At 37.7% G+C, this 16,888-nt stretch overlaps 1 protein-coding gene across 1 annotated transcript in view; it reads right to left on the minus strand.

The window, feature by feature from the left end:
* ATL2 (atlastin GTPase 2) overlaps positions 1-16,869 on the minus strand; it is a 46,772-nt gene extending 29,903 nt beyond the window's left edge. Inside the window, exon 1 of the mRNA XM_015558868.1 lies at positions 16,597-16,869. Within this exon, the coding sequence (XP_015414354.1) occupies positions 16,597-16,624 (28 nt within the window). The 5' untranslated portion in view covers positions 16,625-16,869. The remainder of the gene's footprint in view (positions 1-16,596) is intronic.
* Between the last annotated feature and the right edge of the window lie 19 nt (positions 16,870-16,888).

Here is a 16,888-nt window from a genome sequence, read left to right on the forward strand (position 1 = left end):
GCCCCGTGGTGGTCAGTGCACTCCTACCTGGGGGCCTCTGCTCAGCCACAAGCCAAGCTGATGGTTGCCAGTACAGCGGTGTTGGTGGGAGCCTCTCCCACCTCCTCAGCAGAACTAAGGATGTCCGACTGCAGCTTAGGCCTGCTCCCCGCTGGCAAGTGGACATCCTCTGAGGGCTTCCGGGCTGCCAGAGGGATGTCTTACCCCAGGGAGCAGGCCTAAGCCAGCAGGTGGACATCCTCCGAGGGGTCCCAAACTGCAAGAGGGCATAGGCCAGGCTGAGGGACCCGCCCGAGTGCACAAATTTTTGTGCACCAGGCCTCTAGTTTGTTATAGCAGACCAAGCTAAGCCAACTAAAAAGAATACAAGGAAACTTTTTGAGATGGAAATGTTCTACATCATGAGTGTGATGGTGGTGGTTGAGCTATTGGGATGTGTTCAGGTACCTACTACCCAGAACTGGAATAAGTGCGATGGAAAATAACAATCTTGTTTCTATTCTTTTTGAATGTATATATAGCTCATATTTATTTCAATGTATAATATTAGAAGTGTATGGGATCTTTCTTTATAAGTTTAGTGATGTTTTATGACCAGAAATGTGTTACAGGAATTTAACCCTTTGCGGTCATTTGTCTACTTTCAGCCACCAAAGCTTTTTTAACGTTCCAGTCGTATGTCTGCTCTCAGCCACCACAGCAAGGAACCGTACGAATCTTAACTCTATTCATTCATGTATCAGTTCATAATTTCTCTGAAAGCTCTTAAGTGTCTAAGCGACCTTGTCATGAACCAAAACATTGCCCCAACAAATCAGAGATATCGAAACTCAATATAAACAAATGCGGTCGTTCCACACTCGCCATGCAAAACACCGTGGCGAGTCAGTCGCCTTTTGAGAGTGAAGAAATCAACAAGCTTCGGAGATACTTCACAGAATTTCAAATAAAGCTTTACAAATTACGTTTAACTAATTAGGCATTCTCGCTTGTTAAGATCCTTCATAATCTTGCATGTTATGTATCACTGCTCTTTCAATGGAAATTAATTCTGACCAGTACGACACCCATGTCCAAATTTAATACGACTGCAAAGGGTTAACTCTTGTTTATTATCAATTAGCTTATGGTAAACTTGATTATGCTATATGTAATTTCACTGCAGTTTTAAGAATCCATCAAAATTAAGAACTTGCTGTACTTAAAATTAAATCTAACATATCACTCACAGGGGTTTTGGACATTATGTAGCCAAACTCACCAATTTTAAAGATAAGGAAAACACATGCCTAGACCACTAAAGGGCCAGGTCTTATTAATTTAGTATTATTTCCTCTATGGCAGTGCTTCACAAACTATTAACATGCACATGAATCACCTGGGGATCCATGTTCTGATTTAGTAAATCCAGGGTAGAGCCTGAAACTGCACACTTCTAACTCCAACATACCAACACTGCTGGTCCACAGGAAGTAAGAGTACCCAGGATCACAAAATCATATTTACAAGTGTTTAGTATGTAAATATCATTTTATTTCATTTCATGTAGTTTCAAATGATGTTAAAGTTCCCACAGAAGAAAAAAGTTTAAGCTCAACTATAATCATCCATTCTTTCTGGGAGACCGCTAATACTATGACACAACTAACCACTCCATCCTGGCTACCTACTTTAAGAATGTAAATGTAAAAAATATTTTAATATGTTGACATGATATATAGCTAGAGTTGAAAACTACTGGTAAGGAATTATCATCAGTCACCTGGGTGAACTTTTATAGTAGTGCTCTACTTCCCTGCCCCGCCCCCAAATAGGTACTACCTAGAGCTGTGGTCGGCAAACTGCAGCTCGCGAGCCACATGCGGCTCTTTGGCTCCTTGAGCGTGGCTCTTCTTAAGCCTTAGGAGTACCCTAATTAAGGTAATAACAATGTACCTACCTATATAGTTTAAGTTTAAAAAATTTGGCTCTCAAAAGAAATTTCAATCGTACTGCTGACATTTGGCTCTGTTGACTAATGAGTTCGCCGACCACTGGCCTAGAGTAAGACAGACAAAGACTTGGACTTCAATAAACTATGTTTTTGAAAGAAAGAAGCTATTAGCGAATCAATTACTACCAAAAAAAAAGATTTTAACTATTTGCTCCTATAAAATAATGTTATTAAAGAACTTATGAAGTTAAACTTCTCTCATATGAAACTGGAACTACAATGCAAATTGCCAAAATAAAAACTTTACAGACTCCTGCAGAGGAACTATTAACAATGTCAGACATCAGATATGTGGGGGAGAAAGAAGTTTTACACTACCCTCTTTCTAGAGTTTTACAGCTGGTCTATTTAAATTGATTTGAGACCAAATTTAATTATATATTGATATGGGAACCCCCACAAACATGACAGGTTCAGAGACAGAAAGTAAAATGAAGTGTATATGGCAGCCTAAGCCAAGAAATGAGGTAAGATGCCTTGAGGCTTCAGAGGGGAGAAAGGTCATTGGCAGGATGGTAAAAACAGAAGTTCAGTAAGTAGAAGTTTGCCCTGCCCTATAGATAAGCCATAAAAGGTTATCTCCGGTTATAACTCTTATTGTGAGCAAGGCCCCCAATTCAGATTCTTCTAGGTCAGTGGTCGGCAAACTCATTAGTCAACAGAGCCAAATATCAACAGTACTTCTTCAAAATACACTCTCTATACCTCTCCCTTTCTCTCTGTAAAAAGTCAGTAAAACGTTTTGTTTTGTTTTTTTAAAAGAAGGGGTAGGGTCTCAACTGCCTTCAGCACAAAATAATTCATTGGCCAAACTGGCACATCTTGGGGAGGCCTGTTCTGAGCCCCTTCAGATAACGTGCCCCATTAGCTTTACCCCTTTGACCAACAAGACCATCCTAAATCACCAAGTTTTAAAAATGCTTTTAAAGAGTATATGATGTAGTTCATCTCCTCCTTTCATTACTATCAAGTCAAGAGATAAACAAAAAGTGGTTTTCCTATAAGATTTACATATTATTTTGCACTTGAAATCTGTTTCCATAGTAACCAGCACTGATGCAACAGAATTTCTGCTGTTCCCATTTTAAGAATACTGAATCATAAAAATTCTTTCATGCATTTATCTAAATAGATGAAGAAAACTGTAGAATAAATTACAAATATATCAGCTAAAAGTATTTTCCCAAAGCTTATCATCAAATATTAAGTAGTTCTTGAAGAATACATTTGGATATCAGTGTACTTTGAGATAAAAAATATTTTTCAACTGAAATTAATTTTAAATTAGATATTTTAAATGAGGCTGGAGTTTATAAAGCAATTTTGTTGGCTAGTTAAAAGATGCTACAATGAGTAATGGCTGATGGGACTCTGAGCAACAACACAAATTCAGAAAAAATCTATTTAGGCTCTGCAACTTAAGAGTCCTCATTTAGGTTCTTCTCTATTTTCTTCTAAAGGAAAGTCTTGCAGAAAATCTCACCCAAGTCACCCCAAGCCTCCTGCATCTGTTCTTTCTTTGGGGAGTGGGGGTATACTTTTGCTCCCTGGTCCAAATTTTTAAACAATTAGAGTACACAGTAGTGAAACTTTTTAAATTTAATTTTTAGGTAACTCTATTCATATGCTAGAGGAATTCTTACACATATGCACATGAAGAAAGAGACAAGGTCTCTTGTTTCCTGAAGCATTGTTTGTAACAGTAAAAATAAAAATTGGAACCTAAATATGCATGAATAAACCATGAAATAGAGAATTGAAATTATGAATAAGATCTAAATGTACACACATGGATAAACCTCAAAACCAATGTAAAATGAAAAAAAGTGAAGCCACAAGTACATAGTTTAAGCCACTTACTAAAAAAGAAAAAATTTTAATATGCCACAATACCATGTATTATTTAGGGAAAATATCTAGACACTTTACAGAACTATTTAAAAACCAGGAAACATATATATCACTTCCAGAGAGGCATATATCTGTGGGGGAAAGGAAGGAGAGAGATGTTGGGAGAACCCTTCAACTACACAGTAACACTTTGTCTTTTTAAAAAAAGGATTCTAAACAAACATGGCAAATATTAACAGATCTATGCAATGGGCATTTGGGCATCTATTACAGTTTCCTGTCATTTTTATAAGTTTGAAATGTTACAATTGTTTTTAATGAAGTATTTTAAATTGCTTCAGAATTTAATTTCACTGAGACTCTTATGATTCTGACTTATGCCAGGCACCATCCCAGGAAACCTCTCAACAACCCTGTGTTTTAACAATTATTCCCATTTCAGAGAGAAGGAAATGCGGATATTCAAACAAGTTTAAAATTTCTTTTTCTTGAAGATTCTACAGCTAAAAGTAGTATATGCATCAAGATTTCTACCTTGGTTTTTATATTAAGCCCAAGCTGTTTCCTATACCAAACTGCCTTTAAATGTTATAGGACCAACCACTGTTCTCAGGTGATACAGCCATAGAAAGGAGACTAAATCAGTCCTACTTTTGAATTATGCTTTTCACTTAAATCCCCGATATCAGCTCATCCATTCTTTTTTTATTTTACTTTTATTTTTTTATTTTTGGTTAATCCTCACCAGGATTTTTTTTTCCTATTGATTTTTTAGAGAGAGTGGAAGGTAGGGAGGGAGAGTGAGAGAGAGAAAAACATAGATCTGAGACACAATTGATTGGTTGCCTAACAAACACACCCTGACCCAGGGCGGGGAAGAACCCAGTTACATGCCCTTGTTTGGGAATCAAAAAAAAGACCTTTCAATCCACAGGCCAACACTCTAACCACTGAGACAAGCCAGCCAGGGGATCATCCATTCTTGTTGTCAGTAAAAAAATAACAAATACAGATTATTTGTGGTTTAAAGGGTTTTATTTTGTCTGGGCGAAGTGCATTGGTAAACATCTAGTATTCTAAATTTCTAGATCCTTAAAGTTCTGAGTCATACTGGATTTTGGGACAAAAACTAGAATAACTAAAATAATCAAAACTACAGATACACGCCAAAACCGGTTTGGCTCAGTGGACAGAGCGTCGGCCTGCGGACTGAAAGGTCCCGGGTTCGATTCTGGTCAAGGGCATGTACCTGGGTTGCGGGCACATCCCCAGTAGGAGATGTGCAGGAGGCAGCTGATCGATGTTTCTCTCTCATCGATGTTTCTAGCTCTCTATCTCTTTCCTTCCTCTCTGTAAAAAAATCAATAAAATTCTTTCCCTTTCTCTGTAAAAAATCAATAAAATATATTTAAAAAAAAAAAAAACTACAGATACACATAACTCTTCTCTACAGATCAACAGGAAAATATTTGCTACGGAATGGTCAATTCATCTGTAATTTAATTATACATGGGACTACAACTGAGTTGCACTGTCTGTATTTAATTAGGTACAGCCACACAATAAAACTGTGAGTCCCATGCACACTAAAGCTTAACGTGTTAAATGCCTTGTCAGTCACCGGTGACTGACACTATACTTTCCATCCCGAAGACAAGACAGGCTGGGCGCTTAACGTGTTAAGAACCACCAGGATGGCTTGTTTAGAATACAGATTCTTGTACTTCTCGTCCAGTGTTGAGACAGCTGATTAGATATGAGGTCCAGTAATCTACCTTTATAAAAACACTGCACTGAAAATCACCAAGGTAATTTTGATTCAGGGGACAATAAGAACACAAGTGGAAGGTGTATAAGTCTTGATTCTCTCAATAAATATTCACTGAACACCTGCTAATATGCAAATCGACCAAACAGCAGAACGACCGTAGCTATGACACGCACTGACCACCAGGGTGCAGATGCTCAACGCAGGAGCTGCCCTCTAGTGGTCAGTGCACTCCCACAGGGGAATGCCGCTCAGCCAGCTCACAGCTGACAAGCACGGTGGTAGTGGCGATGGTACCCCCGCCTCCATGATAGCGCTAAGGATGTCCAACTGCTGGCTTAGGCCCCCTCCCCACGGGTAGGGGACCTAAGCCGGAAATTGGACATCCCCTGAGGGCGCTGGCTGGGCTGAGAGATCCCCCCGAGTGCATGAATTTCATGCACTGGGCCTCTAGTAATAGCATAATATCTCTATAATCTTCAAAATCACTTTGTGGGGTAGCAATGAGTTTCCTTGTTTGTATAAAGGATACTGAGGCTTAGATTAAGCAATCTGCAAGGACATAACATTTTAAAGTAATCAAGTAGAGATACACACCCAGGTCTTTATAATAGTCAAATCCATCATCTTCCAACTGTACCAACCAAGCAAGTTTGTTGAATAAACTCAAAGCTGAATTCTTATGTGCTCAAGATTTTCAGAAAATTGTAAAGAGTTACCGAAAATACAATTTGTTGCCTAGGTCCATGAACCTGGAGTTCACAGTTCTATTCCCAGTCAAGGCACATGCCCGGGTTGCCAGCTTGATCCCCAATGGGGTGCAGGAGGCAGCCAATTGATGTTTCTTTCTCACCCATGTTTCTATCTCTCTATCCCTCTCACTGACTCTAAAATCAATAAAAATATATTTTTTAAAAAGAATCAACCAGTGAATGCATAAATAAGCGAACCAACAAACCAATGTTTCTCTCTCTCAAATCATTAAAAAGTTTTTTTTAAAAAATACAACTTTTTAACAAAAAGGAGAGGGGTATATCTCTCATTTTTATAACGAATTTTGGCATACAGCTATTTTTCCCATTACTTTCTTCAAAAATTTCCTTGTCAAAACAATCATTTATACAGTCAACCATTTGGGAAACAATTCTTTTTCATTCATAAGCTTTATTGAAGGGAACATTTTAAGTTCTAGACTTTTAAAATATAAGATGCAGAAGCATTTGAGATCTTGCTCTCTAGCATATGTCATCAGTCAGTTTTGGCTCAAATAAACTCTAAATAAATAAATAATAAAATAAAATTTTATTTGCCCACCTTTGGTAAGATATGCATATATATTTATATGTAATATAAATAAATGTGTAACTCACTCGTTCATATTTACTAACACAATGACTTATACGATGTGTCATGAGTAAGTGAGGAAGGTCCCCACCCTACGTACCTCAAGCCAGTAATTAGAGAGCAAGGCACTATGCTAGATACTAGAGATGTATAATTTAATTTGCTAATAGTCCTAACTCCCAAGGTTTGAACACAAACAAGCATAAAAGAACAGTATAAAGAAAGTGCTATATTGACTATTTGGGGTTATTAATGAAGATATCCTGGAGAAGGCTGCATCCCTCTGAGCCCTGAAAATCAGATTAAGGCTAAACTTAAAAGTTTAGGCTAAGAGTATTGGCATTATCCTGAAGAGAGCCACGGAAAATTTTGAAGCAGAGGAGTGATAAGATCAAAACTGTGTTAGAAAGATAAGGTGAAAGTGATGAGTGAGTAAGAAGTGTAATGAGAGTCTAAAAACAGAGAAATCAGATATAAGGCAACTGGAAGAGACTGAGAATAAGGTGAGAAGCACAAAGTGAGGAGGTGACAGTAAATAGAGAAAGTGATGCATGTAAGAGCTAGCTAGTTCAACCTCCTTCTTTGGACTAGGCAACAAATAACACTAAATTACTCAATATTTTTTTAAATATATATTTTATTGATTTTTTTTACAGAGAGGAAGGGAGAGAGAGAGAGAGAGAGTCAGAAACATCGATGAGAAACATCGATCAGCCACCTCCAGCACATCCCCCACTGGGGATGTGCCCGCAACCCAGGTACATGCCCTTGACCGGAAGCGAACCTGGGACCTTTCAGTCCGCAGGCCGACGCTCTATCCACTGAGCCAAACCGGTTTCGGCTACTCCATATTTTTTATGAGACATTCTCTTTCTTATAAGCCTTTATAAAGCAACAATGCATTAAATTTCTATTTTCAAGAGTATTTTTGATACAGTGGCTACAAAGTTTTGTAACACAGGGGACAGGAATCCAAAGTCAGAGTAGGTTTCCTTGACTCAGGCAAATAGTTTAAACATTCCCTTTTTGGCCCCCAAAAATTAACTCCATAGTAAGTCAAAAGATATTAAACCCACAAAAGAGCTATTGACATTTGGGATAACCAGTTAGGAAAGGAGTCACTAAAATTAATAACAACAATGCACACAGAACCCAAGCTTAAATTTAGAATAGGGTTTTCATGACAAACCTCAAACTGGTATCTATCTGCCAAGACTCAGGAAATAAGAAGCTTAAGTTCCATTTTGCCACAACACTCTACCTCAGATGACTTGTTAAAGCAGCAGTTTAAAAAAAGGGGTGGGGGGAGGAGTAAAGTATACACTCAAATCCCAAACTTGGCTCAATAAAGGCAAAATTTGTAAGGAGTAAAAAGAAGGGAAAAATACCAAAAACAAACGTCTATCCAGCTAGATAAAATGTAACTAACTTGAGAAAACAAAAGGGATAAGAAAGTCAGAAATTCTCAGCATACTCTCCTTTCATCGTTTCTCTAGCATGGAAATTTTAAAGTACATGTCAGGATTCTCTTAAACTAGACCAGTGATGGCGAACCTATGACATGCGTGTCAGAGGTGACATGCGAACTCATTTTTTTGGTTGATTTTTCTTTGTTAAATGGCATTTAAATATATAAAATAAATATCAAAAACATGTCTTTGTTTTACTATGGTTGCACATATCAAAAAATTTCTATATGTAACACGGCACCAGAGTTAAGTTAGGGTTTTTCAAAATGCTGACACGCCGAGCTCAAAAGGTTCGCCATCACTGACCTAGACATTCCTAAAATACTCCTGCTCAAAAACAGGGAGAAGGAACACATCTCCACAGTTTTTGTTTGTTTACTTTTGTTGTTGTTGTTTTTTAAATATATTTTATTGATTTTTTAGAGAGAGAAAGGGAGAGGGATAGAGTTAGAAACATTGATGAGAGAAAAACATAGATCAGCTGCCTCCTGCACACCCCCAACTGGGGATGTGCCCGCAACCAAGGTACATGCCCTTGACCAGAATCGAACCTGGGACCTTTCAATCCGCAGGCCGATGCTCTATCCACTGAGCCAAACTGGTTAGGGCTCTACAGTTCTTAAGAAGTCACATTTGGGACTGCTCCGGCAGTTTTCCTAAGAATTTTCCAGTTATTTAAATCAATTCTTTGCTCTACCGGGGTACAGGAAAACAGCCCATACTCCTCTTTTATTAAACACTAGAGGCCCGGTGCACGAAATCTGTGCACTCGGGGGGGGGGCGGAGGGGGTCCTTCAGCCCTAACTGCGTCCTCTTGCAGTGCGGGAGCCCTCAGTCGAACATCCTTAGTGCTGCCACAGAGGCCAGAGAGGCTCACGCCACTGCACTCCCCAGCCGTGAACCCAGCTTCTGGCTGAGCAGCGCTCCCACCAGGGGGTAGTTCCTGTTGAGGTGTCTGCCCCTGGTGGTCAGCGCACATCATAGCAACCGGTCCTTCAGCCATTCAATCAATTTGCATATTAGCCTTTTATTATATAGGAAGGTTGCTCTAACACCATTTGTTCTTTCAACTGCCTTTCCCTAATTGTTTTTTAAATACTTTTTAAGCAATCCTTTTAGAAAAATTATTAGAGACAAGTGCTTAAACTATTTTGCAAAAAGCTCCCTTACTATCTTTATCTTTCAAACTAGTACATCCTACAATACGCTCTCTTAAGACCAACCCATTTTTCAAGGCCTGACAAAGTCCAGCCATCTCCATGAAGTCTTCCTCAACAGCACTGGCACACAGTAATTTCTACTTCTGAAATTATAAACTTAATGATAAACTCTAATCACAAATATGCGTAAGTTCTATTTGATCTCTCATCTACATGAAAGCTTAGAACAGGAGGCTGTTCTGCACTTTTCAACATAGGTGTTCATTACAAGCAACTGCAAAGCCCTTTTATAAGGTAGGTGTCAGCTTATAACATCAATGGGAAAAAAGCTAGCTCTTTGTCTAAATATGGTCCTCTATTGGCCTGTCCCTCTCCACTCCTTTACTCCCAAAAGAAAACTAATCCGTCCCATAAGATTCTCCTTTACCCTGAAAAAGAGGTAACTTTCTTTGTACACTCAATACATGCCAAGTGCTTTTAAGACATTATCTTTTCATATTAAACTTTTAAAGTGGGGGGGGGGGGGGTTGTGTGTGTTTTTAGTTAAGGAAGCTGAAGCTTGGTTGTGGTGGTGATTTGAACCCAGCTCCTAAACTTTGGAGTCTACCACACTACTAGACACTGAAGCAGATGAACATAGATTCAACTCAATCCCTATTCAAATACCAACAGCATATTTCATAGTTCTAGAACAAATATCCCCAAAATTTATATGGAACCAAAACAGGCACTGAAAAGCCTGAGCAATCGTGAGAGGAGGGATCACAATATCTGAAATCAAAACAGCCTGGTGCTGGCAGAACAGGTATATACAAAACAGAGACCTTAGAAAATGACCCACGCCAATATGGTCAACTGATATAGACAGTGTGGGGCACATCTGTAATACTGTAAATTATAAATAAAATTTTTTTAATTAAAAAGCAAATATGAAAAGGAATTTATTGTATGCAAAAGGGCATCTATGAAAGATTAAGAGAAACACTGAGAGATGGTCAAAGAATACAAACATACAATTAATAATTTGCATTCAGTTATCCTATTAAATTTTCATCATCAATTATAACCAAAGATATGTAAATAAAGCAGTAAGATCTCCATTTTTACCTGTGTTGCATTTTTAAAGAACTCCCACTAGTAAACAAAAGTATCTGTAAATAAGCACAAACCTAACTCTAATGGGAGACAGAATGGATACACCTTTCTGAATGGATTTACTGATGATATACATGCCATTTGACTCAGAAATCTACTTTATAACCTATCCTAAATGTCAAGATTTATACACAGATGTTTAGCCAGCATTATTTACAAGAAATAACCCCACATCCAAAAAGAGGATTAGTTAAGTAGTACTACAATGCCACTTAAGAAATCATGTTGTAGAGATTTTTTTAATCACATAAGGAAATACAATATGAAATAAAAAAGTAAATTACAAAATTACAATAAGATCTTAATTTAGGAAATTGAACAAAAGGATATAAACTAAAAGATGTATACTAAAATGTCAGCAGTGGTTACCACTAGTTGATATGATTTTTACTTTCTTCCTTTTTATTTTGTGTTTTCCAAGTGTCTAAAGATTATCGCTTTTTAAATTTAAAAAAATTAAACTTTTACAACAAGGTGTGAATTATCATATCACTCCTTTAGGTAAAGAGCTGTGGTCACAAACCCTGTTCCATCAATCACAAGTTTAGCTGTAACTTAAAGGCAGTAAATTTCTATCTTAAGCCAGAGGGAGGGGAGGGAGAGAAAGGTCTGGATAGAGATGGACAAAGGGGGGGGGGGCCTGTTGAGACATCTGTAATAATGTCAACAATAAAAATAAAATATTAAAAAAATTTCCATCTTAACATCCAGTTGTAAGACATTTGGCATCAGCTACAATTGTTGACCTTCCCTTGACCTTCTAGCCTAAATTTAGAATTTTTTGAAAACAATATCCAAGTACACTGTCATTTTCTTGCAATACGTAAAAAGCCTCTCAATTCTAAACAAAAACTCCACGTAGCCAGTCCATATTAACATACTTATTTTAAAATTAAAGTGTTGATGAAAAGAAAACAGCAATTTCTGAAGATCTGATTAATAACTGTCTTTTTTTAAAATCTAAGAACAAGGTTCATTTTCCAGCCAAGATTTCTCTCCTATTCAAAAAATCACCCTCCATTCTAATACAAGTGAACTTAATCCAACTTTTAATATCTCATAAATACATTCATTCAAATACAGAAAAAACAGCTTGTTTAGTGTGCCAATTTCACCCCCTTTAAAGAATTTAAGGACGGCTTTAAAGCTTCAAAGTGCCTTCATAAATTATTTAATAATCAAAAAAAGTTTAAAGACCAATAAGGTGATTATTAACTTTCTAGGAGGGGGGAAATGTTATTACTGAGTAATCCAAGCCTCCATTCTGAATCCATTCTGAAGGTCATAGGAAGTTTATAGAACAAAAGTAAGTCACTGGTTAAAATAACTATGTTCTAATCACTACTTGTGACTCTACTATAAATTATTATATAAAAGGGAAAATTTTTTTTATTGATTTGAGAGAGAGAAGGGAAGGAGGGAGAAAATTATCCATTTGTTGATTCCACTTATTGATGCATTCATCAGCTACTTCTTATATATGATAATAATTAGTGTGGTATTAAGTCAATCATTTTTTAGTAATTCTTGTGCATAACAGACCATCGTTAGATTTTGCATGTTTCCTGTTTAAAAAGCACTCTACTTGGAAACTGTCATGACCTTAACTAAAAAATGAATTCATATTGAATCTTGTAATTGAAATAAGCAATTTCAGAAGACTATTTTGCCACATGAAGTGATCCTCTAAAATGCAAGTTTATTAAAATGACAGAAGTATGGATGTTTATTTTTATCTTATAAAAAACTAAACAAGGGCCTTTCAAGTCACCTATTTTACAAATTCAAAGTCTCCTCTTAGATAACCACAAATTACAGTAATAACTACCATCAATAGAATGTTTTCCATTGGGTTAAGCATTTTTATCACATTTAACACTCACAATACCCTAAACATGAACACATTATCACCATTTTACACATAAAGTTAAAAATTTACCTACCACTCTTGTCCAAACTAAACCTCTGTCCACATTACAGAAAAACAATTACAAGAGACTTTCTGGTTGCAAATAAACACATATAAATAATAGCACAAGTAGTCAAATTGGCATTTCCTTACATATCTATTACTGTGTCTTAAGCACAGACAACTTTACAATTTACAAAACACTTGTACCCTGTCATCTCATTTGTTTCCCATAGCAGCCCTGTTAGGGGATTATTATCACTCCCATATGTCACAGGCTTCAAGGACCAGAGAGTTGAAGTGAAGTCACTCAGGTTTGGATTCCTCCTCCTTTTTCCATACACCATCTTTCTTCTCTATGGTTACAGAAACATAACCCCCACAATCTGAGTATCATGCAATAAAATGATGAATGTATGAGAGATCTAGATAAGCAACTTTCATCAGTTACATTCTTCACCAAGTTCATAGAGTTACTGGTTATTTTGATGCCAACCATAGAAATACAAATTATGTAAGTAAATTTTGTTAAGTTGGCACATGAGCAAGGGAATCCCCTAGAACTAGATTCTACTTGTATTGGCCAGAAGACTAAACCCAAAGTCAGTGAAAAGTACAAACTATCTCCTTGTGTAAAAACAGGATGTATACACTAGTCTTTCATGACTTAACAGTTGTTTCAAATGGACATCTGCCCATAAAATCAACTACATTATAGCCATTTGCTCCAGAGTGGGTATTGAGTGTGTCTTCCTATATATACACATTTCTACTCAAGTTTAGCAAATATGTACACACCCAAACACACAGAGTTGTGGTTAGTAATAACTGGAAAAATCATTTTTAAAATACAGTAGTTATCTTGGCTCTGCATTTATGAAGACTTCGTACTTCTCAATGTGCATAAGCAAAATTGTTCTATTTAATTACTTCTACTTCTTTCTACAATAACTACCATTACCCTTTCTACTTTAAAATTTCCCACTCCTGCCCTGGCCAGTGTGGTTCCGTTGGTTGGAGCATTGTCCTGTAAACCGAAGGTCGTGGGTTCAATTCCCAGTCATGGCATATACATAGGTTGGGGATTCGATTCCCAGTTGGGGCGAATACTGTCCAATTGATGTTTCTCTCTCTCGCTCCCTCCTTCCCTATCTAAAGTCAATAAACATAACCTCAGATGAGGATTTTTTAAAAAAAAAAATTTTAATTTCCCACTTCACTTAGTGACTTGCCCCATCTTTACTTTTATTTTCTAATCCCCACCCAGGGATATGTTTTTATTGAGAGAGAGAGAGAGAGAGAGAGAGAGAGAGAGAGAGAGAAAGAAAGAGAGAGAGAGAGAGAGAGAGAAAGAAAGAAAGAAAGAAAGAAAGAAAGAAAGAGAGAGAAAGAGAAACATTAATGTGAGAAATGAGAATCATCAATCAATTCAAACCTGCAACCTAGGATGTGCCGTGACCGGAAATCGAATCTGTAACCTTTTGGTGTACCAGCTGACACTCCAGCCAACTGAGCCACCCATTACTTTTTAACAACCCAATCTTCTCACTGGTATGATATCAGACTTCAGAGTTTTACCCAGTCATCTCTAATTATGTGACAATTTTCAATGAAGAAAGGCCTCTACTTTCTCTAAGTAAGAGGGCCTCTGAGTAGTTTCTGTGACAAGTCACAGTCATTCCCTCTCATAGGGAAACTTAATTCCCTCACAGAAAGATTTTCAAAGAAAATAAAATCAAAGCCAGATGTTTAAAGTACTTTATAAAGTAACAAGTATTATCCTATTGCCATCGTATTTTCAGGTTAATGGGGTTTTTTTCTGCTAGCCATTTTTAAAGCTATCAGAGAAAGCCGTCAACCAGAGTCTTCTGTACTAAGGGTGCTAAGAGCAAAGGAACGGAAGAAACTTACATGAGTAAAGAATTCATTGGGGAATCAAGTTCCATTACTTTATATTCCCAACTATCTTCCTTAAGTTAAATAATGTCCGGAAAGTTTGTAAATACACTTGAACTTTGAAATTCCAAAATGGTTACAGAGACTACAGTACTATTACACTTTTTAAAAGAAAAGAAAAGAAAGGCTGTTTCTCAGCACCCACCCCAGGGAAAACCTCCTTTGGTCAAGTTGTAAATGACCATTACAAAAGTTTAACTTTTATTCCCATCCCTTACATTTCTAGCTCTTACATTTGAGAGCCTGCCTGCTAAATGGCTTTGCTTACAATTTTATGTCAAAGAGGTCTCCACTGGGGCACAATTTTTTTTATGTATACTGCGACTAAGTGTTGCAATTTTTAAAACATGTTTTGCCCCACAGGCCTGACTCAGTGGTTGAGTGTCTACCTAGGAACCTAGGTCAGGGTTCAATTCCTGGTCAGGACACATGCTCAGTTTTCTGGCTGGATTCCCAGTGTGGGGCCTGTAGGAGGCAGCCAATCGATGATTCTCTCTCATCACTAATGTTTCTATCTCTCTCTCCCTCTCCCTTCCTCTCTGAAATTAATAAAAATATATTTTTTAAAAATAAAAATAATAAAACCATGTCTTAGAACTACAGGATCAAACTAGATGACAGTCTTCCAGGCAGCTGCTTGCTATCAGACAGATAAAAAAATCACAACTTTGGAAAAAATTTCAAGAAATTATTTTTACTTGTGAATATTCAAAAACTTTATCCTAAAGTTATAGAACAGTAGCAAACGAAAAAGGAATTCCAAAATAGGTACACTCTAATTAAGGCCAGAATAATCTCATTTTAAACTTGTTCCTTACAATAAATTACTCTAAGACAGTTACTTCCTTCCCCCAAAAAATAATTTCAAAGGATTTCCAAACTTGACTAATTAGGTTTAATCACATCTACACACATCCTATCATCCTACAAAGTCATTAAAATATGAGTGTTAATGCTTTATAAAGATCCTACACTTCCTAAAATAAGAGTAAGCATTTCTCTTAAAAGAGACACGAAGCACCTTCCTAAGACTGAACTACTGGAGTTGCACCTGACTCACCCCAACTTAGCTCTTCAACTTTACTCATCCAGAAAGCAGAGGGAGACAAAGAGTTTCTACAGTCAAAAACGGATGAGTCCCTATTCATTCGCCTGTTTGCTCTTCCTTTAAACACAAATCTTAACAAGTTATTTGGTTTCTCATGTAGTAATGGGTGACTCGGAGCAAATGAGCAGGGAGAGGAACTGTTTTAGGCGTTCATTTGCTAGGAATGACTATCAAGTGAAGGCTAACTCTAGAAGAAGGAGAGAAAAAAAGACTACAATCTGTGAGCAGCAGACTGAGCATTTAACAAATGGTGAGCGTGGTTGTCCAGTTTTAAGGAGCCCATCTCTTCTCAGTGTACCACAGCATAAGAACCATGTTCATGGCCACAACTGAGTAAAAACGTATGCTTCTGATTAGACGAGTACACAGAGAAATAGATATACAGACAGACAGACACACACATCCCTCACGGTCCAAAAGCGCTAAATTAACCAATCCATCTGCATTCCAAGCCAATACTTGAGAACTCCAACCAGAAGAGCTCTAGGACAAAACTTCCTTTTATTTATTTATTTTTCCTGTGTAAACATTCTGCCATGTGCTTTGGTTGGCAGGTAATACTAAAATAAGCTTTATTTCCTGTGTTTTTTTTTCCCTTACCAAATCTCTACCATCTGGCATCACCTCCAACACGTCCCAGGGCTACCGTGAATGCAGAAGTGTATTTCCCAGAAACTTTTCTATTAAAGTGAGCCTTCGTCGTTACTATTTTTACATTTCATCTCACACACATACACACAAATCTCAAATCAGATTCTGGGAAGAGAGAACTCTGAAAATCTCGAGTTCATATTTAGTGCAGTTAACAAACTCTTAACCTTATGCCATGGCCGGACTGCCCTCACTGCAAGCTGTTACGATTTATATATAAGCCTTTCAGTACCATCAAAATTCCCCAGACCGAACTCCATGTGTTCAGCTCGCACTACGGTGGAAGATCAAATGCTGACCTCCGAAAAAGAGGGGTGCTGTCGGGGAGAGGGGCGCAGCGCCCCGCGTCTCGGGGCGGAGGGGAGGGGGGAGAGGCGTTGCTCGCACTCGCGGTGGGAACGCAATTCAGCAAAACCGGAGAGCCAGGGGTCAGGTGACCTCGCACCGGACACGCTCCGTCGGAGGGTCTGAGCGGCTGACGCGGGCCCCCAGTTTGACAACCAAGTCTGGACTCGCACCCTGGC

This window comes from Myotis davidii, unplaced genomic scaffold (assembly GCF_000327345.1).
Source record: "Myotis davidii unplaced genomic scaffold, ASM32734v1 scaffold151, whole genome shotgun sequence".
Classification (NCBI taxonomy): domain Eukaryota; kingdom Metazoa; phylum Chordata; class Mammalia; order Chiroptera; family Vespertilionidae; genus Myotis; species Myotis davidii.